The sequence below is a fragment of the Ovis canadensis genome, chromosome 25, assembly GCF_042477335.2.
Source record: "Ovis canadensis isolate MfBH-ARS-UI-01 breed Bighorn chromosome 25, ARS-UI_OviCan_v2, whole genome shotgun sequence".
Lineage (NCBI taxonomy): Eukaryota > Metazoa > Chordata > Mammalia > Artiodactyla > Bovidae > Ovis > Ovis canadensis.
This window is the reverse complement of record NC_091269.1, coordinates 23,909,489-23,935,066: the sequence shown is the minus strand read 5'-3', so window position 1 is coordinate 23,935,066 and position 25,578 is coordinate 23,909,489. Positions and strand designations below refer to the sequence as shown.

The following is a 25,578-nucleotide window of genomic DNA, read 5'->3' as shown; positions in this document are numbered from 1 at the left end:
GCTCGAGCATTTGGGTGCTTAAGTACCAGAAAATATATTAGTACAATAGTTAACAATCCTGTTAGGAGCTATTATTCCCATTTCACAGCAGAAATAGGTATTTATGAAGGCTCAATAGATTGCCAGGAGAAATCTCAATAACCTCAGATATGCAGATGACACCACCCTTATGGCAGAAAGTGAAGAAGAACTAAAGAGCCTCTTGATGAAAGTGAAAGAGGAGAGTGAAAAAGTTGGCTTAAAGCTCAACATTCAGAAAATGAAGATCATGGCATCTGGTCCCATCACTTCATGGCAAATAGATGGGGAAACAGTGGAAACAGTGGCTGACTTTATCTTGTTGGGGGGGGGGCTCCAAAATCACTGCAGATGGTGATTGCAGCCATGAAATTAAAAGACGCTTACTCCTTGGAAGGAAAGTTATGACCAACCTAGACAGCATATTAAAAAGCAGAGACATTACTTTGTCAACAAAGGTCTGTCTAGTCAAGGCTGTGGTTTTTCCTGTGGTCATGTATGGATGTGAGAGTTGGACTGTGAAGAAAGCTGAGCACTGAAGAATTGATGCTTTTGAGCTGTGGTGTTGCAGACTCTTGAGAGTCCCTTGAACTGCAAGGAGATCCAACCAGTCCATCTTAAAGGAGATCAGTCCTGAGTGTTCTTTGGAAGAACTGATGTTGAAGCTGAAACTCCAATACTTTGGGCACCTGATGCGGCGAGCTGACCCATTTGAAAAGACCCTGATGCTGGGAAATATTGAAGGCAGGGGGAGAAGAGGACAACAGAGGATGAGATGGCTGGATGGCATCATTGACTCAATGGACGTGGGTTTGGGTGGACTCCTGGAGTTGGTGATGGACAGGGAGGCCTGGCATGCTGCGATTCATGGGGTTGCAAAGAGTTGGACACGACTGAGCAACTGAACTGTACTGAACTGAGTAGCTTCTCCAAGGTTGTAAAATTATTAAATGGAGAAAAATGACAACATGTAACTATCCTAAATATTTATTTATTCACCAAGATTTTTGAACACCTATTTGCTACATACCAGGCTAGGTGTTGAAAGAATGATGTAGAACAAGACAGACCTGGTCTTGTCCTCATGGAACTGACCATCTTTGAATGAATAATTAAGAATCAATGATAAAAATGTAAATACCTTGAAAAGGGACAAAAATAGACAACTGACAGAGAAATATATATACATATGTATGTTTTCAATAAACACATGAATGGTTATTTTAGTAATAATCTAAGAAAAGTAGATATTAAAATAATGTGATTTTGGCATATCTGGGTTGCAAAGATTTAAAAGGTAATACCTAATATACTTTAAACAACCATTCTCAGAAATTCAGAAGGCTATATGTATAAGATGAATCACAATTCATTATAATAAAAGACTAGAAATAGGTATCAATTGATAGGGAATGGGTTAATGAATTATCTATGGTACTTTCAAAGTGGAGTACTATGCAGTTCTGAAGAAGGGAATGGGACAGTAGACTGCTATAGGGTGATCTCTAGGATCTGTTATTAAGGAGAAAAAGAACAGAAGTTAAACTTAGGCTAGAAATTAGGAAGGAAATAGAAAGCACTTACCTTTTTGTTTTTAAGAAGACACAATCAAAGGATAAATTAGGAAAAAGCGAATAGAAAAGTGAAGGAAATAGACTGGAGGATATCAACAGAGCTGGCGAAAAGGAATGAATCTTATTTGATAGTTTGGTGGCATAGTCAAGCAAAAACTATTTCAAATGACTTTAAACATGGAGTTTCTAGGCTTACTGGAATATAACCTAAAGATAAAAATACTAAAAACATCTTAAATTGCATTTGGTTATCTTATTGTCATCAAAAAGATTTTATATTATTATTTTGAAATTATTATATTTATAGATCGATGATGACAATAAAAAACTGTGACTAGGAATCAAGAGTTCAGCAATAAGAGAAAACAGGTACAAATGAAATCACAGAAGTTACTTAGAACCTTGTAATCTACCATTTGAATTGGAAATATCCATCTGAAATCATGATTTATTTTTTTCTAAAAAATGCATATTTTTAGCTCTATTTAGATTGAGGCCAAGAGGAGAAAGGAGTGACAGAGGATGAGATGGTTGGATGGCATCACTCAGTTAACATGAGTTTGAGCAAACTCCAGGAGATAGTGAAGAACAGGGTAGTCTGGAGTGCTGCAGTTCATGGGGTCGCAAAGCAACTGGATTACAAAACATGACTTAGCAACTAAACAACAAAACACCTAGAATCAGTGATAACCCAGTAAGGATGCACAAATCTCACAGTCAGATTCTGGTCTTTAAGTACCATTGTCTTCTTAAAGATAGTAGGATTCTTTGGAGAAATGGCCCATTCTAGGTTTGGTCCAGAAAACATACAAGAGGAACCTAAAGTCAGAGAAACTGTTGAAGAATACTAGGGTCATGTTGAAAGGCTTTGGGATTAAACTTGTAGATGCTGGCCAAAGATGGGTCAGTTTGAGCATCCATGGGCCATAATATAATGGTGTGCGTTTAGAAGTAGGGTGTGTCCTACAGGAAGACAAGACGTCGATGCTGTCATATAGAAACTGTACCGGATTCCAGAAAGACTCAGTTGTCCCCCCTACAGTGGCTGGTATGTGGGCAGAAAGACTTGCCCCCAGGTCAGCGACCAATCTGTGGTTAGCCTAAGAGTGGGATGGACGGAGGGCCTCAGTGTCTCCATCTGCGAGGAACTGGAGAAGCAGGTTGATGCCAAGAAAGAGGCATACAGCCCTACTCCTATCCCTTGGTTATCAGAGAATCTTCCCTTCTTAGAAATCTCCACTCCCATTTTGCACAGAAGTGCACCCCCTATGCCCACCGCCAGGCCTAATTCTTTAAGCCCTTTCCTTGCTCTGACTCAGGAGATGGGGTCATTGGTCCCCTTTCCATCATCCAGTGCCTCTTGCGGTGCTGGTCTCCTCATGTGATGTCAGTGCTCAGGATCCTCTCTCCCTCGCAAGGCCCACATTTGTCATCTCAGGAGCACTTACTAAGCAGCTAGTGTGGGAGCCTGACTCCTCACGATGAGTCAACGACTTCTCGAGACTTCTCCCTGAACTTGGCTTTGTCAGCTCCTAAGGAAAGCTCAGTTCCTCAGTTTGGAAAGATGAAAAGACTCTCTGGTTGGATGGTGGTGATCGTTGCAAAACACTATGAGTGGACTTGATGTCCCTGAACTGTACATTTTGAAATGGTTAAGATGGTAAATTTTGTTATATGTATTTTGCCACAATAAAAGGAATGGTGACTGTGAAAGAACCAGAGCTCTGAGCAGAAGGAACAGAGGTAGGTCCCACAAGGAGAGCTATGAACCATTGGGGTATACACACAGACAGGTGCCTCTAGGGAATGCTAAATCCCAAGAAACCCAGTTTAGCAAGAAATGCAAACTGTTGTATTCATAAATGCTTAGTTGGTAACATGTTATTTTTCTTGAATTTTGTCAGAAAAAAGTTCAGTTGAATGATAATATGACTAGTTATCCTAGTAATGGATCAGAAAATGACATATAGCTTATCTTTGGCCAAGGATATACTTTTGAAAAAATGTTGCCTCTTATTGTTAGTAAAGATGTGTTCAAATGATAAGTTCATGGAAAGGAGAGAGAATTATGATTTACCTTAGAGCAAGTAAACCTCTATTCAAAAATCTGAATATACCTTATATTGGGGGAAAGATTTGGGGTTGAAATTAAGCATGAATATAAAACTGCTCATTCAGGACAGAGTCCTTCCTAACCGACCCCCCCCACCCCCCTCCCTGCATATATACTTATAGGAGAGAAAATTCTAGAAGCTGGAGATTTTTGTTGATTGAAGGTAATTTTCAGTGATCTCCCTGGGAATGTAGAATTGACGGAACCTGAGCAGAGCTTATTTATATAGCATAAAAAGGGAACATTCGGAAACTTCCCTGGTGGTCCAGTGGCTAAGCCTCTGAGCTCCTAATGCAGGGGGCCCGGGTTTAATCCCAGGTCAGGGAACTAGATCCCACATGCCGAAACTAAGAGAGCACATGCTGCAGTTGAAAGACTCTGATGCCACAAGAAAGATCGAAGACCCTGCATGCTGCGACTAAGAGCCAGCACAGCCAAATAAATAAATATCAAAAAATTAATAATAAAAGGGGACATCTCATTGATGTCATTTATTATTTTATTGAATAATAAACAGAGAAGATGCTCATTCCATTTGGAGGGTCTGCGGAAGGGAGAGGTTTTTAAAAGACTCATTAGAGCAGCGAATTTGAGGAAGGATAATGTGCCGTGTGTCACATGCTGTGACATCTTTCCTATCTCCAAGGGAAGTTTCAGTAAAACGTGTATCTCTGCAGCCTGGTGTAGTGCAGGGGCTTTTCGGTAATGTGACAAAGTTCTAAGTGTTCCTTCACTGAGATGAGACAGGAACTGTTCTTACCTGAGTTGCGAACTAGCTGCTGATATTCATGTTAACTTCAAATTCTAACTTGTTGCCTTCTCTTAGTTTCAACATTCCTAAGCTTATGCTATAGCCCACAGGTATGAGAATGAACTGAAAGTAATATCTCTTCTTACTGTGACAGGTCAATTTTTTTCCAAATAAATTTCCGCAGTATCCATATGTAATCTTTTCTCTCTCATCCTTCTTCCCTAGCCTTCTTTTCCCGATGCCTTGAGTTTTATCTCTAATCTGACTTGAATGGAAGCTTCCTCATAAAATGGAACCCCGACATTCACTTAAGTGAAGCCATGCTAGGTGCCACACCCCAAATCTCAGTGGTTCAATGAATCAAAGGTTTATTTCTCTCTTCTATTATGTGTCCATCTGGGGTCTGTAAGGCCGTTGTTCCACCGAGTCACCTAGGAGCCAAGGCTGAAGATGCTGTATCATCTTGTGGATAGATCTGGGAAATCATGACCTCTGACATGATCAGCTAAAGAGGAGAAGGGCATGGAGGAAGCACCCAGCTTATAACTGTTTAGGCTTAGAAGTGACACTGAGCACTTCTGCTCATAGTCCATTGACCAAAAGTAGGCACATGGCCCCTGCCAGACTGCAAGGGAGGCTGGGAAATCCAGGGGAGTCCATGTGTCTTTGCGAGCACTTTTTTTGGTACCGCTACTAACTGGAATACTATGAAACCCAAGTTACATTATAGTTCAAACAGCTTTTGAATGTAATTTGTATTTGGCAGCTTGCTAATCTGTTCTCATAGACATTTGCTGGGGCTTATTCATTCTTTTAAAGTTTTTATTTATTCATGGCTGTTCCAGGCCTTTGGTGCTGGGTGGCCTTTTTTCTAGCTGTGGTGAGTGGGAGCTGCTCTCTAGACGTGGTGCTCAGCCTTGTCATCACAACGGCTTCTCTTGTTGCAGAGCGCGGGCTCTAGAGTGGGTGCGCTCAGCAGCTGTGGTTCCCAGGCCTGAGAGCACAGACTCCGTAGTTGTGGTGCACAGGCTTAGCTGCTCTGAGGCGTTTGGGATCTTCCTGGACTAGGGATCGAACCTGCACCTCCTGCATTGTCTGGTGGATTCTTTACCACTGAGCCACCAGGGAAGCCCTGCTGGGATTTATTTTTTATTAAACACTTTAAAAAAATCTTCCTTCTTTTCCTCGCACTTTTATTGAATAATAATTGACACTCTGCATTTAAGATATACATCCTAATGGTTTGATTTACATATATCGTGAAATGATTATCACAGCAAAACAGGCTTAGTTAACATTAAGCATCTCATGTATACAATGGACACAGTAGAAAGAGGAGAACAGAATTCTTGGCATGAGAACTCTTAGGACCTGCTCTCCTAACAACTTTCTTATGTATCATACAACAGTGTTAATTACAGTCATCATGTACACTACACCTTCAGTACTTTTTACTCTTACAAGTTTTGACCACCTTCCTTTAATTTTCCCTCTCTCCATCTTCCCACTTCTGGTACCCAGTCCGTCCCTCCTCCCACCCAACCCCTCCTGGCAGTCACAAGTCTGTTCTCCACGTCTCTGACTCTGTTTCTGTTTCATAGGTAAGTTCATTTGTGTGCTAGTTTAGGTTCATAAGTGATATATGATATATATATCATAAGTGATATATATCATAAGTGATATATGAGATTTGTCTTTCTCTTTCTGACTTATTCCACTTAACGTGATAATCTCTAGGTCCATCCATGCCATTGCAAATGGCATTATTTCATCCTTTTCTTTTAGCCCATTTAAAAAATATATTTTAGACCTGAAATATACAGACAGGTTAAAAAAGGTGATGAAGGCTGCTAATGACCTCTTTATCTGTCTTCCCAATTTGTCTGTATGTTCCTTGAGGTTCTTCGCAACTTCTCATGAGGAGATATACGTGTAAATGCGACACTTGTGTGCTTTCAGGGAGGGAAATTGACTTTATATATTATCTGTCTGCCTAATATTATCTTATTTAATCATTCTTTCATTTATTTACTTATGAGTTTATATTTACGTGTGGACTTTTCCCCCCATGAAATAAACACAAGCCAGCGTTGGTGAAAATTTGTCACTTTGACTTTTCCTGTTGGTGATCTTTCTTGGTTGGTTGTTTGGTTTGTCTATTCTGTTTGGGCTTCCCTTGTGGCTCAGCTGGTAAAGAATCGCCTACAATGCGGGAGACCTGGGTTCAATCCCTGGGTTGGGAAGATCCCCTGGAGAAGGAAAAGGCTACCCACTCCAGTATTCTGGCCTGGAGAATTTCATGGACTGTATAGTCCATGGGGTCGTAAAGAGTTGGACACATCTGAGCGATAATCCATTGTTATTCTGTTTAGAAATGGTCTTACCTAGATGGTAAACAATCAGATAAGACCAGGGCAAGTTGTGCAGAGGCTACATGGGACCAGAGGGGGCCAGGCCATGTGGTCTCCAAGCCTAGCTGTGTTCCACGCTGCAGCACAGACTGGACTCATCACTGTCTTTCTGAGGTCCTTCTGGGAGGTGCATTGATGAAAAAGGTCTCACTCTATTGAAACTGTCCTTAGTATCATCTTGAGACACTCAGGGATTCATTTCTATTTCAGAAGATAAGAATTTCATTTAGCAAAGACTGGAAAACCCATCATGGTTCATGGTCTGTGAGAAAAATAGGAAGGGATGTGAGGGGAGAATTAAATGGATCTCAGTGATTCTATTAATACTTGTTTCTTGAGGGGATTGGATAGAATCAAACTGACCCTCACCATTATCTCCATGAAAAGATCCTTTGCTACTGATGGAAATATCCCTCTGCCTTTTGTTTTTTTGAACTTTTAGTTTTATATTGGAGTCTATCCAATAACAGTGTTGTGATAATTTCAGGTGCACAGCAGAGGGACTCGGCCATAAATATCCTTGTATCCGTTCTCCCCCAAACTCCTCTCCCATCCAGGCTGCGGCATAACATTGATCAGAGTTCTGTGTGCTACCGTAGGTTCTTATTGGTTATCCATCTTAAATTTAGCAGTGTGGACATGTTGATCCCAAACTCCCTAACTATCCCTCCCCTTCTAGTAACCATAAATCCATTATCTAAGTCTGTGAGTCTGTTTCTGTTGGTAAATAAGTTTATTTGTATCATTTCTTTCTGCTGCTGCTGCTAAGTTGCTTCAGTCGTGTCTGACTCTGTGCCACCCCTTAGAAGGCAGCCCACCAGGCTTCCCCATCCCTGAGATTCTCTAGGCAAGAATACTGGAGTCGGCTGCCATTTCCTTCTCGAATGCATGAAAGTGAAAAGTCAAAGTGAAGTCACTCAGTCATGTCCGACTCTTAGCGACCCCATGGAGTGCAGCCTACCAGGCTCCTCTGTCCATGGGATTTTCCAGGCAAGAGTGCTGGAGTGGGGTGCCATCGCCTTCTGCTCATTTCCTTCTAGACTCTCGTATAAGGGATCTTATATGATATTTCTCTTTGACTGACTTCACTAAGTATGACAGTCTCTAGGTCCACCTAAGTTACTGCAGCTGGCATCATTTCATTCTTTTGAATGGCTAGATAATATTCCATTGTATACATATATGCGCCACATCTTCTGTATCCCTTTATCTGTTGATAGACATCTCGGTTGCTTCCGTGTCTTGGCTGCCGTAAACAGGGCTGCAGCGAACACTGAGGTGCATGTATCCTTTCGGATCGTGTTCTTCTCTAGATATATGCCCAGGAGTGGGATCATCCTTCTGTGTTTTAGAAACAGTACACTCTCATAGAGCGCTTGCCTACATCACGCCACTAGAAAAATCCATGGCTTGATGATATTAACCCAATGGGAAATCAGGGTTTTTTTTTAAATTTCTTTCTCCTTTCCTCTGTTCTCTGCAAGGGTGTTTGTGTTTTGTTGAAGAAAACAGCATCTTAAAGGCCTTTCTCTGGCCTTGAAGACCACGTGCACGAGAAGACCAGATCTGACTATAGAATAAAGAGCTAGTAGGAATGGAGAGTCTTGCTATACACTGTATCTTTCATTCTGTGAAGTTCCTGTCTGCAGATCAAATCTTGGTCATTGCAGCTAGTGGCAGAACCTGAGAAATAAGAAAGACTTTTTAAAAAGATAAAAAAGGTAATAGCTCTTTCTCCTTGGGTATTAAGAAAAGTTACAAAGCTAATAAAATTTGAAACCTTGCCCAGCTTATGCTTAATACTTAAAAAATGTTTTCATATATAAGACAAAAATAGTCCTACAAGCAAATAATTTTTTCCCTTTCTTTTCTCTTCTCTAGGCTTTTCCTCCAGATGCCATCACTGTATTTTTTTACTGCAGTTCAGTGACCATATTCTTCACAATAATCAAATTGATCAGTTATCGCCTACACCTCATGTTTGATAAAGGAGAAGTGATCCAGCGAAGACCCCCTGGAAAGAAAGAAAAGCAAAGTAAAGACAAAGAGGCCAACGGTGACCATATAACTAATCACAGAAATCCAAGGTAACATTTCTAATTAATGCATCAGTTTATAATTTAAATGTTTTAATCTTGATTAAAATAATTTTGCTCATTTATTTGGTGTTTATGAAAATAGGCCAGGAGAGTCAGACACAAATATGTACATTTTTCTTATATTTACATATACACTTAGGCATAAAGAATGTTGATGATCCAGATGGTTTAATTGACTGTTTAATGTGACCTTATACCATGCTGTGAAATTCATTTGCATTAGGCTTAGCATAACAAAATATTTTACTTTAGTCTTTCTATCTCATCATTTAAATGCTTAGCACATGCCAGTGTGTTCAGGAAATTTGTGTTTGTTGATTTAAAAGTAGTACATTGTGTAGAACTAAAAAAGATAATTCTCATGTGGGCATTCGTCACTATTCTTGGCCTTATTTCTGATAGTTCTTTAAGAGAACATATCTTGTTTTAAAGTAATGTTTATTAGCTTTTAAAAGTAAGGTTTGTATACCATGATTTTTCCTTTCTGTTTGTCTGTGTATTTATGGACATATAGTTGATTTACAATGTTATATTAGTTTCAGGTGTACAGCAAAGTGATTCTTTTTCAGATTCTTTTCCCATATCGGTTATTACAAAATATCAAGTTGAGTTCCTTATGTTATACAGTAGGATCTTGTTTATTTATTTTATATATAGCAGTGTGTATATGTTAATCCCAAATTCCTAATTTATTTACCCCTCTCCTTTTCCCCTTTGATAGCTATAAGTTTGTTTCCTATGTCTGTGAGTCTGTGTCTGTTTTGTAAATAAATTCATCTGTGTCATGTTTTATATTCCACATATAAGGGATGTCATATGATATTTGTCTTTCTCTTTCTCACTTACTTCCCTTAGTATGATAATCTCTAGGTCCGCCAATGTTGCTCCAAATGGCATCATTTTATTGTTTTTTTATGGCCAAGTACTATTCCATTGTGTATACCATGAATTTGACAAAGTGGAAACAAGGAAAAGAATTGTTTAGGGACTAATGCCGAAAGAGCCATACTTCTATTTTATAATATCACTACCCCTGTGTTTCTCATGCTGGATTAGCAATAATGGACAGATTAACAGTGGCAAAAAAGAAGCCGATCGAACCCTCTCCACACCTCCTCTCCACGGCAGCTCCGGCAGACAGAGCATAAACTCTCATCACTCTTCTGGGCTCCTGGTGAGTGACCTGTTTTCTCTTTCACTGTCTTCATGCTGCTGTTTTGTTGATTCCAGAAGTGAGCAATGGCAGTGGTTGCAGATTACATGTGCTTATTGTCAGTACTTTGGGTAGCAGTGACCTGAGGCCATGAGATAAACACCCAATCACATGCTCCAAGCACACCCACCAGCCTCCTCTGCAGTCCGCCCACCCTGCTGGGACTGCACGTGACCAGACCCCATAAACACATCTGCACTGCCCTTCCCTGGGCCTGTCTGTCGTCCATCTCAGTCATTGGGTTTTCAGTGCCTTTCCCTGGAGTCCAGTCCTTCACTCCACGTGAAATCACACTTAAATCACCTTTTTTTTTTAGATTCACTTTCTTGGACTCTCTTCCTTGGAGTATAAAATAGCACATTATTTGTCTCCTTACTTTCTTAATTATCAAACTCCCCTTTATCACAGCACCGGGGTCTTGGGTGGATATCTGTACCTCTGTATATTTCAGTGTCCGTCTTTTCTACCCATCTGTCTCATACAGGTAGTGTCCAGTATAGTGAACACTGTATTGTCTCTTCCCATCTGCCATTTAGAAAAACGGTGGTTGTTCTGCATCTGCCGACTGCCTGGAAGTAAGCAAGGGAGCTGAGTCACTGATTGATTTTTGTTCTTTCATTTATTTAGGATCTGCCAGCGCAGGAAACAGTGGAAGATCTCAAAGGTAGAGTGCTTATTCTCATTATTTAATATTTTATCACAGCATTATCCTCAGTGAAACATGAAGTAGTTTTTATAAAGCCGAATGCCAATGAAGTCATTAAGATTTAGAACTGTACCTAAGACTGTACATTTATATTTTACCTTTATTTCTTTAACTCTTCATTTTAATTATTTATCAGAATTTTCATATCATGTCTGTGTTCAGACTGTGATATTGATCATATTTCATTGTCCTTTCTCCAATCTATGCCTCCTTCCATAAGGCTCATAATAGCTGATATAAAATAGGTAAAGTCATCATCAACACACATACTTGCTTTTTTTTTTTTTAATTTTTTGGCTGTACCCCCTGGCATGTGGGAATCCTAGTTCTCCTGCCTGGGATTGAACTTTTGCCCTTGGCATTGGAAGGGCGGATTCTCGCCCACTTAACAACATTGTGTTCTGTGTATTTGCATTTCTCTCAATTTACAAATTTTGTTTCTGGGATTTCCTTTTAATCCTCCCACCCCAAATATTTATTTTACTCTTTTGCTAAGATTGTATTTTATTGTTTTTGGACTGCCTTCAGAAGACTTGTGTGCATGCGAAGCCACTTCAGTCATTCTTGTCCTTTTGCCTGCCAGACTCCTCTGTCCATGGGATTCTCCAGGCAAAAATGCTGGAGTGGGTTGCCATTCTCTTCTCCAGGGAATCTTCCTGACCCAGGGATCGAACCCATGTCTCTTACGTCTTTTGCATTAGCAGGCAGGTTCTTCACCACTAGCCCACTGAGAAACAAGACTTGGAAGACTTAGAAAAGAACTTTTGGAGGCCTGAATGAACCTCTTCCTTTCTCTGCATTGAAAAACTTCTGCTGAGGTCACGTTATAAAACCCAAGCTGCTTTGGCTTGTCAAGTGCTGTAGTGGATTGGCCAAAAAGTTTGTTTGTTTTTTTTTCATTACATCTTACAGAAAAGTCTGAATGAACTTTTTGGTCAACCATATATTTTGGAGCCTCCCTGCCTTGGTTTAGAAGGATTAAGTAACTTACCCAATGTACTATAGCTAGTAAATAGCACAGCCAGCATCTTTCTGATTGAAAATATGTTGTTTAAATCATACTAGTCTGCCTCCCAGGCTTCCCAGGTGGCTCAGTGGTAAAGAATTCGCCTGCCAGTTCAAGAGATGTGGGTTTGATCCCTGGGTTGGGAAGATCCCCCTGGAGAGGAAAGTGGCAAACCACTCTAGTATTCTTGCCTGGGAAATTCCATGGACAGAGGAGCCTGGCAGGCTACAGTCTATAGTGTTGCAAAGAGCTGGACATGACTGAGCAACTGAGTGTGCACAAGTCTGACTTCCAGGGCCACAAAAGAGGGAAAGCTAAAAGTCTGAACTATTTTCTTAAATATGGAGATTTCCAGATCAGTTTCACAGCAGAGGTGGTATTTTAAAAATAAGCATCTAGTCACATTTGTTGCTGGTGTTATTTTACATTTTTTATTGTTATTATATATAATAATAATAATTTATTATTAGTTGGTCTTGCTCTGGGACATCATTCATCCATTCTGGATGGGAATCAGACGCTGTTGTTGATTTCAGGTGTCATTCTGTCAGATGACCAACCCATAGCACCGGTGCCATCTACCTCACCTGGTATCAAAACGGAAAGCTTACCTGCTTCTAAAGCACCTGTGCTGGGAACCATTACCACATCAGCAATACCACTGAAACCTGTTGTGGCTGAAACTTGCATCGGTGATCAAGGGAAGGAAAGAGGGAGCAGGGGGCAGCCCCCCTTCCACCACAGATCTGAGGGTGGCTTGGTGGACAAAGAAACTGTAAAGAAGTTGCCCTGCCTGTCTTTGTCTCAGTACGACTTACTGGAGACGGACGTTTCTGTCCAGCCTTGGGGGAGTGAGAATTCTGTCTTGATTCCAGAACCTGGTCATTATGCCTCCATCAGGGACAAGCTGCAGAGCAAGTCGCCTCAGGACAGCCTGAGCAGCAGCTGCCCACAGTGTAACACCGTCATCGTCAGACCTGGGCAGGAGCAAGTCTCCCAGCAGGTGGACTCGACCTTGAACCAGGACATGGGCAACTCAGATAGTGAGGTCGCCGTCACTCTGATAGATACTTCTCAACCTGGTGACCCGCTGAGTCTGCACGAACCCATTAGGATCGTCATTACCATGAGCAGTACGCCCAACTCCATGACAGACTTGGAAAGCTCGCTGCATCTCAAGGCGGTTGGGACTCAGCCATCTGGTTTCCAGGCTGATGCTGAGCCAGCTCCCCCAGGGGCAGCCGGTCCCCCAAATGTGGAGCAGATGAGAATTCCTGTCATCACCTTCCAGCTGTCTGAGGATGCAGGGGGCATGGTGTGTCCCGAAAGCAATGGAAGTGGCAGGTCGCCAGAGAGACTGACGGTGGAGGCGTCCTCTAATCCGTGTTCTGGCTATGAATCTGGGGAGGGGGGCAGTGCCACCCAGGACCACAGTCCTTCCCCAGGAGACCACTGTGCAACCCCCCCACCTGCACCTAATATGATCTCCGCGTCTGAGGTGGGAATGGAAGCCCAGGCCAACCTTGATCCATCATCTTGTAGAACCAGCCAGGAGAAGAGACATGCCCGGGTCCTCAGTGTGGACAGTGGGACGGATGTCTTCTTGAGCAAAAGTTACACAGAAATTATTAATGATAAAGAACAAACAATGCCAACTTCCAAATCTGACCTAGAGGCCAAGGAAGGACAAGTACCAAATGAATCCAACTTCCTGGAATTTGTCTCCTTGTTAGAATCGATTAATACTTCCAAGGTGGTGGTATCTAACCAACGGAATGAGCCAACAGAGCAGAACAAAGACAGCAGGCTTCCTGCAGGTAGGATCCCACATCTGTTCTGTCCTGCTGATACAGAGAAGGCAGTGTCTCTCTTTGTCATTGGCTCTCTGTGATTTGACTTTGCAAACAGCAGGACAGCTATTGTGTAATTGTTGGCTGTTTGGCTCCTCATTGGTGTTTGCTGAGTGTGCCAAAACCAAGCTGTGTGATGAACATAGATTAAAACTGGTTCATTCCTCCAGGCTAGGCGTAGTAATGAAGATTTTGCTTCCCTAGAAGGCAGGAATATTTATTTCTAAGGAAATAAGCAATTAAATGTTACCATGGTGACGAAAGCCTTCAATGGATGTCTCTGCTATTATAAAATAGATGCATTCTGGGAAAGCAAATTGTAGAGCAAATTAAGTGAATCCACTTTTCTGTGGAATTATATTATACAGTCCTGTATGCTGAATTTCCTAATTATCCCAAGTTGTAAACATGATTATAACACATGGCCCTTAATATATGCCAATGAAAGTGTTAGTTGCTCAGTTGTGGCTGATTCTTTGCGACCCCATGGACTATAGTAGACCAAGCTCCTCTGTCCATGGGGTTCTCCTGGAAAGAATACTGGAGTGGGCAGCCATTCCCTTCTCCAGGGAATCTTCCTGACCTAGGGATCAAATCCTGGTCTCCTGCATTGCAGGCAGATTCTTTACCATGTGAACCACCAGGGAAGCCCAATTTATGCCAGGCACTGTCCTAAACCCTTTACAGATATTAACAAGGGTGACCATCTGTGGTGGTTTGTTCGACAAGGTCCTTGTTAACATGTGTTTTGCCAACATAATTATTAATAGCACCACCTCTCTCTCACAAAAAAGTGTTCCCAGCTTGAACAATAAATTATACAGTTACTGTATAATGGAGTGAATTATATACAGCTTCACTCATTTGCTCCTCATATAACCTTATGTTATGGGTCCTTTTATCATTCCTTCTGGAAAGGTGGTTTTCTCTAAGTTTTCCAAGTTAGTCTAGTAAATCTGGAGCTGATCTTTGATCTTGGTGTTGCTCCAGAGTCAACATTCATAAATAATAAAACTATATTTCTTACATGAGTGTAAGAGGCATTCAAGTTACTTAATATCTCTGAGCTCAGTTTCTTCCCTGGCAAAGGATGTTACTGGACTAAAGTTTCTGCAGAGTCTTTTTTTATGTTCTTTTCTCTTTTTTTGGCTGAATTGCATGATATGCAGGATCTTAGTTCTCTGACAAGGGATCCGAGCCAGGCCCCCTGCAGTGGAAGTGAGGTGTCCTAACACTGGACTGCTAGGGAAGTCCCTACAGTCTTTTAACTTTCAGTTCAGTTCAGTTCAGTCGCTCAGTCATGTCTGACTCTTTGCAACCCCATGAACTGCAGCACGCCAGGCCTCCCTGTCCATCACCAACTCCCGGAGTTCACTCAAATTCATGTCCATCGAGTCGGTGATGCCATCCAGCCATCTCACCCTCTGTCGTCCCCTTCTCCTCTTGCCCCCAATCCCTCCCATTGTCAGAGTCTTTTCCAATGAATCAGCTCTTCACATGAGGTGGCCAAAGTACTGGAGTTTCAGCTTTAGCATCATTCCTTCCAAAGAACACCCAGGGTTGATCTCCCTCAGAATGGACTGGTTGGATCTCTTTGCAGTCCAAGGGACTCTCAAGAGTCTTCTCCAACACTATAGTTCAAAAGCATCAATTCTTCTGCCCTCAGCTTTCTTCACAGTCTAACTCTCACATCCATACATGACTACTGGAAAAACCATAGCCTTGACTAGATGGACCTTTGTTGGCAAAGTAATGTCTCTGCTTTTGAATATGCTATCTAGGTTGGTCATAACTTTCCTTCCAAGGAGTAGCGTCTTTTGGATTGCTTACCCTCCAGTTAATATAAAGATTCATGGATCTAGGCCAGCATTGTCTGGTGGAATTTTCTTCAGTGATGGAAGTGTCCTGTATCTGCCACCGCCAGTGACTACTGGCCACATGTAGCTATTAAATACTTGAAATGGGGTTTGTGCAGAAATACAGTTTTTAACTTTATTAAATTTTACTTTATTTAAATAGTCACATGTGGCTACTGGCTACTGTATTGGATAGTGCTGAGCCAGACAATGTGTGTCTTCTTGGGGAGCTATGAATAGGGTGGACAGATCCTGCCTTTGGAACTTGACAGCCCAGGGCCAAATTTTGGTTTTGCAATGTCAGCTGCTGAGGTTGGGCCATTCATCATATCCATCTGAGTCACAGTTTCTTCAGGGAAGCAATAATAATAATAATATGTTACAGATTTACTGTGATGATTCAATTAGGAAAATATGTTTAAAGTCTTAATACTTGATCAATTTCAGCCATCTGTTCTGAGTTTCCCCTGTGGCTACTATGTGAAGTTTATTTAGTCTGTCTACTTAAGTTTCTGCTCTTAAACTTTTCAGCCAGCCATATTTAATCAGAACAGGGTTGAGCTGGGAATCTAGGGTGTGCAAAGAGATGTGGATGTTATGAGGTTTTCTTTGGGAAGAATCAGGCTTGGTTGTTGGGGCAGGAACAGGTTTGGCTATTGGGAACGTATAAGTACAACAGGGAGGGGGAAGTTAGAGTGGATTATATGTCCTATTCCAGGAAGGGTCAGAGGTTTTTTCTTAATTTATTTTTTTAAAACTACCAAACATTTGCTCTTCTTATTGTCCTGTGATTTTTCTCCTCCCTTATTTTTTTTTATTGAAATATAGTTGATGTGCAATCCTATATGTGTTTCAGGATTATATAACAATGATTCACAATTTTTAAAGATTGTATTTCATTTAAAGTTACAAAATATTAGCTATATTTCCTGTGCTATACAATATATCCTTGTAGCTTATTTATTTTAAATATAGTAGTTTGTACCTCTTATCCCTTATCCTTGTCTTGCCTCTCTCCCTTCTCTCTCCCCACTGATAATCACTAGTTTCCTCTCTACATCTGTGTTATTTCTATTTGTTACATTCACTAGTTTGTTTTATTTTTTAGATTGCATATGTATGTGATAACCTATGGTATTTGTCTTTCTTGACTTACTTCACTAAGCATAATAATTCCAAGTCCATGTTGTTGCAGACGGCAAAATTTCATTCCATTTTATGGCTGAGTAATAGTCCATCGTAAATACTTATCCATTGATGGACACATAGACTGCTTATGTATCTCGACTATTGTAGATAATACTGCTTTGAACATTGGGGTGCATGTATCATTTGAATTAGTGTGCTTGTTTTCTTCAGATAAATACCCAGGGATGGGATTACTAGGTCATATGGGGATTCTGTTTTCCGTTTTCTGATGAACTTCCATAATCCACAGTGGCTGTACCAGTTTGCATTCCTACCACCATCCCTTTTTTCCTACATCCTCACCAACATTTCTTATTTGTGGACTATTTGATGATGGCCTGTCTGACAGATGTGAGGTGATATCTCAGTGTGGTTTTGATTTGCATTTCTCCAGTGATTAGTGATGCTGGCCATCTTCATGTGCCTGTTGGCCATCTGTATGTCTTTTTTTGAAAAATGCCTATTCAGATCTTTTGCTCATTTTTTAATCAGGTTGATTGTTTTTTGTTATTGATTTGTATGACTGTTCATATATTTTGATATTAACTCCTTGTCAGTCATATCATTTGCAAGTATTTTCTCCCAATCATTAGGTTGTCTGCTTATTTTGATGATGGTTTTCTTTGTTGTATAAAAGCTTTTAAATGTATTTTTTTTAATTTAAATTTTTTTTTTTTACTTTACAATATTGTATTGGTTTTGCCATACATTGACATGAATCCACCACAGGTGTACATGAGTTCCCAACCCTGAACCCCTCTCCCACCACTCTCCCCGTATCATCTCTCTGGGTCATCCCAGTGCACCAGCCCCAAGCATCCTGTATCCTAGCGATTCGTTTCTTACATGATAGTATACATGTTTCAATGCCATTCTCCCAAATCATCCCACCCTCTCCCTCTCCCACAGAGTCCAAAAGTCTGTTCTTTACATCTGTGTCTCTTTTGCTATCTCGCATACAGGGTTATCATTACCATCTTTCTAAATTCCATATATATGTGTTAGTATACTGTATTGGTCTTTTTCTTTCTGGCTTGCTTCACTCTGTATAATCAGCTCCAGTTTCATCCACCTCATTAGAACTGATTCAAATGTGTTCTTTTTAATGGCTGAGTAATACTCCATTGTGTATATGTACCACAGCTTTCTTATCCATTCATCTGCTGATGGACATCTAGGTTGCTTCCATGTCCTGGCTATTATAAACAGTACTGTGATGAACATTGGGGTACACGTGTCTCTTTCAATTCTGGTTTCCTCGGTGTGTATGCCCAGCAGTGGGATTGCTGGGTCATAAGGTAGTTCTATTTGCAATTTTTAAAGGAATCTCCACACTGTTCTCCATAGTGGCTGTACTAGTTTGCACTCCCACGAGCAGTGTAAGAGGGTTCCCTTTTCTCCACACCCTCCCAAGCATTTATTGCTTGTAGACTTTTGGATCGCAGCCATTTTGACTGGTGTGAAATGGTACCTCATTGTGGTCTTGATTTGGATTTCTCTGATAATGAGTGATGTTGAGCATCTTTTCATGTGTTTGTTAGCCATCTGTATGTCTTCTTTGGAGAAATGTCTATTTAGTTCTTTGGCCCATTTTTTGATTGGGTCACTTATTTTTCTGGAATTGAGCTGCAGGAGTTGCTTGTATATTTTTGAGATTAGTTGTTCATCAGTTGCTTCATTTGCTGTTATTTTCTCCCATTCTGAAGGCTGTCTTTTCACCTTGCTTATAGTTTCCTTTGTTGTGCAGAAGCTTTTAATTTTAATTAGATCCCATGTGTTTATTTTTGCTTTTATTTCCAGTATTCTGGGAGGGGGATCATAGAGGATCCTGCTGTGATTTATGTCGGAGAGTGTTTTGCCTATGTTCTCCTTTAGGAGTTTTATAGTTTCTGGTCTTACATTTAGATCTTTAATCCATTTTGAGTTTATTTTTGTGAATGGTGTTAGGAGGTGTTCTAGTTTCATTCTTTTACAAGTGGTTGACCAGTTTTCCCAGCACCACTTGTTAAAGAGATTGTCTTTAATCCATTGTATATTCTTAAATTTAATTATATCCCATTTAAAAAATTTTTGCTTTTGTTTTCTTTGCCTTAGGAAACAGATGCAAACAGTAATACTGCAATTTATGTCAAAGAGCACTTTGCCTATGTTTTCTTCTAGGAGTTTTTTTGGTTTCTGATATTATATTTAGGTCTTAAACTCATTTTGAGTTTACTTTTTGTATCTGGTGTGAGGAAATGTTCTAATCTCATTCATTTATGGGTGGTTATCCAGTGCTCTTTACGGTACTCTTATTTCCAACCCAGGTTGCCTTCACAAAGGCCTTTAGGATTATCTTTAGGTCTTGGGGATAGTCTAGAATTTGAGGCTATAGAAACCCGCATACTTACCAACAGCCTTTAAAATCATGTTTCCGTTTTGTTTTGATACTGCTTTATTTTATTTTGTGCAAATAAAAACCACTCAACTGAGAAAAAGTAAGGCTATCATGTAGAGCTTTCTACAAAAGAGTCCAGCAGCAGCATTCTGGCAGAAACTCTGAGGCAGGCAGAGAAGAAAGCTTTGTAGTGGAAAAAAGGAAGATTCCCGGTGTGATTGGAAGCTATTGGCCTGGGGAAGCTGGAGGCGGGATTATAGCAATTGATGTGATGGGTTTATTATTGTCATTGTCACTAGGTCCTGTCCACCTCCTTGTGACCCCATGGACTGCAGCATGCTAGGTTCCTCTGTCCTTCACTATCTCCTGGAGTTTGCTCAAATTCTTGTCCATTGAGCCAGTGATGCTATCGAACCATCTCATCCCCTGCTGCCCTCTTCTCCTCCCCTCAATCTTTCCCAGCATCAGGGTCTTTTCCAATGAGTTGGCTCTTTGCATCAGGTGGCCAAAGTCTTGGAGCTTCAGCTTTAGCATCAACAATAAATATTCAGGGTTGATTTCCTTTAGGATTGACTGGTTTGATCTCCTTGTAGTCCAAGGGACTCTCAAGAGTCTTCTCCAACACCACTGTTTGAAAGCATCTATTCTTCAGTGCTCAGCCTTCTTAATGGCCCAACTTTCACATCCATACATGACTACTGAAAGAAACAGCTTTGACTATACGGACGTTTTTTGGCAAAGTGAGGTCTCTGCTTTTTAATATGCTGTCTAGATTTGCCAAGGCTTTCCTTCCAAGAAGCAAGTGTCTTTCAATTTCATGGCTACAGTCACCATCTACAGTGATTTTTGGAGCCATGAAGTGATGGGACGAGATGCCATGCTCTTAGTTTTTTGAATGTTGAGTTTCAAGCCAGCTTTTTCACTCTCCGTTTCAGCCTTATCAAGAGGCTCTTTAGTTCCTCTTCACCTTCTGCCATATAGTGGTATCATCTGCATATCTGAGGTTGTTGATATTTCTCTTGGCAGTCTTGATTCCAGCTTGTGATTCCTCCAACCTTGCATTTTGCATTATGTATTCTGCATAAATAAGCAGGGTGACATTATACAGCCTTATTGTACTCCTTTCTCAATTTTCCACCAGTTGCTCCATGTCCAGTTCTAACTATTGCTTCTTGACCTGCATAAGGTTTCTCAGGAGACAGGTAAGGTGGTCTGGTAGTCCTATCTCTTTAAGAATTTTCCAGTTTGTTGTAATCCACACAGTCAAAGGCTTTAGTGTAGTCAATGAAGCAGAAATAGATTTTTTTTTAAATTCCCTTGCTTTCTCCGTGATCCAACAAAGGTTTGCAATTTGATCTCTGGCTCCTTTGCCACTTTGAAATCCAGCTTTACATCTGAAAGTTCTCAGTTCACATACTGCTGAAGCCTAGCTTGAAGGTTTTGAGCATAACCATGCTAACATGTGAAATGAGCACAATTATATGATAGTTTGAGCATTCTTTGGCATTGCCTTTCTTTGTGGTAGGAATGAAAACTGACCTTTTCCAGTCCTGTGGCCATTGCTGAGTTTTTCAAATTTGCTGCCATATTGAGTGCAGCATTTTCACATCATTATCTTTTGGGATCTTAAGTAGTTTAGCTGGAATTCCATCATCTCCACTGCTCTGTTCACAGTATGCTTCCTAAGGCCTGCTTGACTTCACACTTCAGGGTGTCCTGTTCTAGGGGAGTGACTGCATCATCATGGTTATCTGGGTCACTGAGACCTTTCTCCTATAGTTTCGTGTATACATTTCCTGTATAGTTATGTGTACTCTTGCCACCTCTTAATCTCTTCTGTTTGTTAGGTCCTTATCATTTCTGTCCTTTATCATGCGGAAGAAAATGGCAACCCACTCCCGTATTCTTGCCTGAAGAACCCCATGAGCAGTATGAAAAGGCAAAAACATGGTTGGTTAAAAGAGCATATTTGGCTTCCTCTGATTGGTTGGATTTCTGCAATTGGAAGCAGGGATAAAAATTAGGGAAGCTCTCAGTTATTAATCAATTCCTGTCCATTTGGGGCTGATTGTTGCAGGAGTTATTTGGCTTCCTGAATCATTTGCTAGAAATAGTGGTCTGACATCTGACAAGTGTGACTTGTACATAGTATGTTAGTTTCCTGGGCTGGTTACTGTAGCTAATGGATTATTTTTCTGAGATAGTCTAGATTGTGGGTCAGAGTTCTATTTATATATATATTATATGGCTATTGTCTATTTGTATATTCAGTTTCTCCTAGACTTTCTAAGAAAATAATCATGAATGCATGTGGAGATGATTATTGAAGAATTATTAATATCTGCAGTATAGAAAAATAGAAGCACTAAATTTATAAGAATAGGAGTCTACTTTAATAAGTTATACTATGTTAATATAATATTATTTAGCTTCCATTTGGGGATGATGCAGAAGAATATCTCCTGTCATTAAATATTTGTAGTACTTTAAGATAAGTAGAACAGTGATAGAAGTAGAACAGTTATAAAACAATATCTGCTTTTGGGGACTTCACTGGTGGTCCAGTTTTTAAGATTCCGTGCTTCCACTACAGGGGACATGGGTTCGATCACTGGACAAAGAACTAAGATCCCACATGCCTGCAGCATATCCAAAAATCCCAACACCAAAAACTGTTTTATAACTTTTCTATTCAGTAAATTATACTGTATTAATGTAAGATAACTTCCATTTTTGGGTGATGTAGAAATATATATCATTAAATATTTATAATAATTTAAGAAAAGTAGAATAGTTATAAAACAACATCTAAATTATGACTTCATTTTTGAAAAAAAAAAAAGTCTAAAAGAAAATTCCGATGTGATATCTATCATATTGGCTCCTGAATCAGCATGGTGGCTGCTGCTAAGTCGCTTCAGTCGTGTCCGACTCTGTGTGACCCCATAGACGGCAGCCCACCAGGCTCCCCCGTCCCTGGGATTCTCCAGGCAAGAATGCTGGAGTGGGTTGCCATTTCCTTCTCCAATGCATGAAAGTGCAAGTGAAAGGGAAGTCTCTCAGTCGTGTCTGACTCTTTGTGACCCCATGGACTGCAGCCCACCAAGCTCCTCCATCCATGGGATTTTCCAGGCAAAAGTACTAGAGTGGGTGCCAGTGGGGTTAGGAGTAACTTAAGACTTTTTCCCTTTTCTCTAGTTTTAAATTATATGCCATTCACTTGTGCTATTTTTAGACACTGAGAATTCCTTTACATGTGTATTTTTAAAGGGAAAAGGAGAAAAGTAGCCCATTGTTGTTGTTTGGTCGCCAAGTCGTGTCCAGCTCTTTTGCAACCCCATGGACTGTAGCCCACCAGGCTCCTCTGCCCATGAGATTTACCAGGCAGGAATACTGGAGTGGGTTGCCATTTCCTTCTCCAAGAGATCTTCCCAACCCAGGGATTGAACCTGCATCTCCTGTCTTGGCAGGAGGGTTCTTTACCACCGAGCTATCAGAGAAGCCTCAAAGTAGCCCATAGGTTGGCATACGTTATGTGCCCATTTAAGAGAAGGAGAGACTGGGGTATTAAAAGCAACATGAATGAATGAATCCACATACATGTGGTGTTAGCAGGTAGAGCTGTCTAAACATGTCTCCCTGCAGTTTTTATGTGACATGATCACTGGCTAAAGCTATTTGTTATGATAGCACTTTTTCACAGATGTGTTTCTTGAAAACTGTGAAAACTTCTATCTTGACAAGCTGTCAAATGAAATGCAAACATTTTTGTACCAAAGCAATTCGAATCATTTCACAGATGCACTGGGAATATTTTTCTTCAGGACTCACATGGAAGCCAGCAATGTTTCTTTAATTACTTCAAGTCTAAGGATGAAAAGCTTTGTTTTATACATGGTGATGGGATTCAGACCCCAGGGAAGCTAGCATCACTTTACTTTTTAAGGCAGATCTTGGTGGGCTTTCAGAATGTCACTCCTTGGAAGAGCCTGTAGGTTCAAACCACACAATCATGTTCTTCTCTCGGGCAGACCCTTATGCAGAAGAACATAGCTATTGGCATCTTTGGTCATAGGGATACAGGAGACATCGTGACCTTGAACATGGCCTTTGATGTGTGTCTTTGGACATGCGTTTCAGTAGCTGTGGCCCACTGGCTTCTCTAGCTGTGGCGTGCAGGCTCAGTTATTCTGTAACACGTGCTACCTCAGTTCCCTGGCCAGAGATCAAACCCACGCCCCCTGCATTGGAAGGTGAAGTCTTAACCATTGGACTGCCAGGGAAGTCCTCATAGGAGCTATTTACATTTTTCTATTTATTCTTATTTCAGTTTGGTAACTTATTTCCACTCATTTCCACCTTCATTTCTTATGAAGTATTATGTTAATACATAAAGCAATGTTTTTCAGATAACTGCTCCCAGGAGAAAAAGGAAGAAATCCTGGAAAGTGAGAAACCCAGTGGACCCATTGCCACACAAGGAAAACCAGATGTACAAAGTCAAGACCACACCAGCACCAGCCCTGGGCTCACCGAACCTGCCAAGATCCCAACCCTGTAAGGATAACTTGCTCATATGTCTTCGTGCTGGTACAGTCTCATTCACTGGCTCCTTCTTTTAATGCTTTGTTAAGGATAAAGAAGTGTTCCACATCGTTTTTGAAACCTTTATATGTGTTAAGTTTCCAGGGCAATAGACAAAGGCAAATAATCTACAGGGTGACTTCCCAGCAAGACAGCTCTGTGCTGCAAGTTGTCAGTGGGCCTGAAACATCGGTGCAAGACGAGATGTCCGTGGATGCGATGCATGTCTTCATCGATGAACATGGTGAGTCTTTAGAGCTCTTTACTCATGAGGTGGAGGGGGGAAGCTGGCAGCTTTCTCAAGTCCTATGTGGTCTCAGCCTGAGGACAGGTTTACCAGCCATCTGAAAGTAGGAGGGTCCTATGAAACCTTTCCTAAACTAAAATGATGTAAACTCCTCAGCCTCTGGGATCTAATGCCTGATGATCTGAGATGGATCTGATGTAATAATAACAGAAATAAAGTGCACAACAAATATAATGCACTTGAATCATCCTGAAACCACCCCCTACCCAGTCCATGGAAATGTTGTCTTCCATGAAACCGGTCCTTGGTGGCCAAAAGGTTGGGGATTCTTGGTATAAAGTGAAGAAGCAGTTACCCAGGGATGCATAAAATGCATCAGTATAATACACAGATGCTCCCAGTTCAAAGCCATGATGGTTTCATGCTGAGATGCTGGGTGGGAGCCTGGTGATGCTTCTCTTACTGCTTAGGGTGTGAGCTGGCTCTATAGTTCACTGCAGAACAAAGACTGAATGCTGTTTTTACTTTAGCCTTTTAGAAGCAGAACTCATTTCCGGATTTCTTCCCATTAGCAAAATAGGTACCAAGGTCGATCTTTTGTAAAAAGTGAAGTGCATAAAGTGAACTTTTGAAAAGTAGGGGATACCTGTATTAGACTTTGGAATAGGAAGGCTTCGTGCTGACTACTCACAGTTAATGTTCTTAGGACAGGCTGTGCGCCCTCTGCCTCAGGGCCTTTGCATATACCTCGCCCCTATGCCTACATTGCGCCATTTATCCTTCAGATCTCTGTTCTAAAGATTCTTCAGGAAAACCTTTCCTGGATATCCCAGGCTTAATAAATTTCATCTGTGCATTTGCTCTCTCAACAGCCTATCCATTTCCTTCTCTGAGACTATTACAGCTTCTAGTTGTTTATTGAGTGCTCTGTTGCTTCGACTATGTCCGACTCTTTGTGACCCCATGGATCGTAGCGTGCCAGGTTCCTTTGTTCGTGGATTCTCCAGGCAAGAATACTGGAGTGGGTTGCCATTTCCTACTCCAGGGGATCTTCCCTACCCAGGGATCAAACCCACATCTCCTGAGTCTCCTGCCTTGCACGCAGATTCTTTACTGTTGAACCACTGGGGAAGCCCAGTGTTTATGGCCTTATAATAATTTGATTACTGACATTCTCCCCATTTTCACAATTGTAAATTTCAGGAAGGTAATGTCCAGCACCTAATAAATATTTATTGGATATATATTGAAATCTGACCTTGATATATTTTTAATGCCTTGTTACAAAAAGATTAAAAGTAATAGAAAAAGAAAGGAAGGGAGAAAGAAAGAAAAAAACCATTAAGTGGCAAGTTCAAGGTTCCTTTGATTAAGAGATATAGATCTTAGTTATTCTAGGATGAGTCTTGGGTTAAATTTTTTATAGATCAATTAATACTTGATTATTCTACTCTCAAGGGCTTCCCAGGTGGTGCTAGTGGTTAAGAACCTGCCTGCCAATACAGGAGACGTGGGTTTGATCCCTGGGTTGGGACGATCCCCTAGAGGAGGGCGTGGCAACCCACTCTAGTATTCTTGCCTGGGA

At 40.9% G+C, this 25,578-nt stretch overlaps 1 protein-coding gene across 1 annotated transcript in view; it reads left to right on the top strand.

Annotated features, from left to right (window-relative positions):
* Positions 1-25,578, top strand: part of PCNX2 (pecanex 2) — a 311,645-nt gene that overhangs the window by 14,198 nt on the left and 271,869 nt on the right. The window contains exons 2-7 of the mRNA XM_069572620.1: positions 8,749-8,954; positions 10,023-10,140; positions 10,807-10,843; positions 12,428-13,708; positions 23,572-23,719; positions 23,845-23,990. Of these exons, the coding sequence (XP_069428721.1) occupies positions 8,749-8,954; positions 10,023-10,140; positions 10,807-10,843; positions 12,428-13,708; positions 23,572-23,719; positions 23,845-23,990 (1,936 nt within the window). The remainder of the gene's footprint in view (positions 1-8,748; positions 8,955-10,022; positions 10,141-10,806; positions 10,844-12,427; positions 13,709-23,571; positions 23,720-23,844; positions 23,991-25,578) is intronic.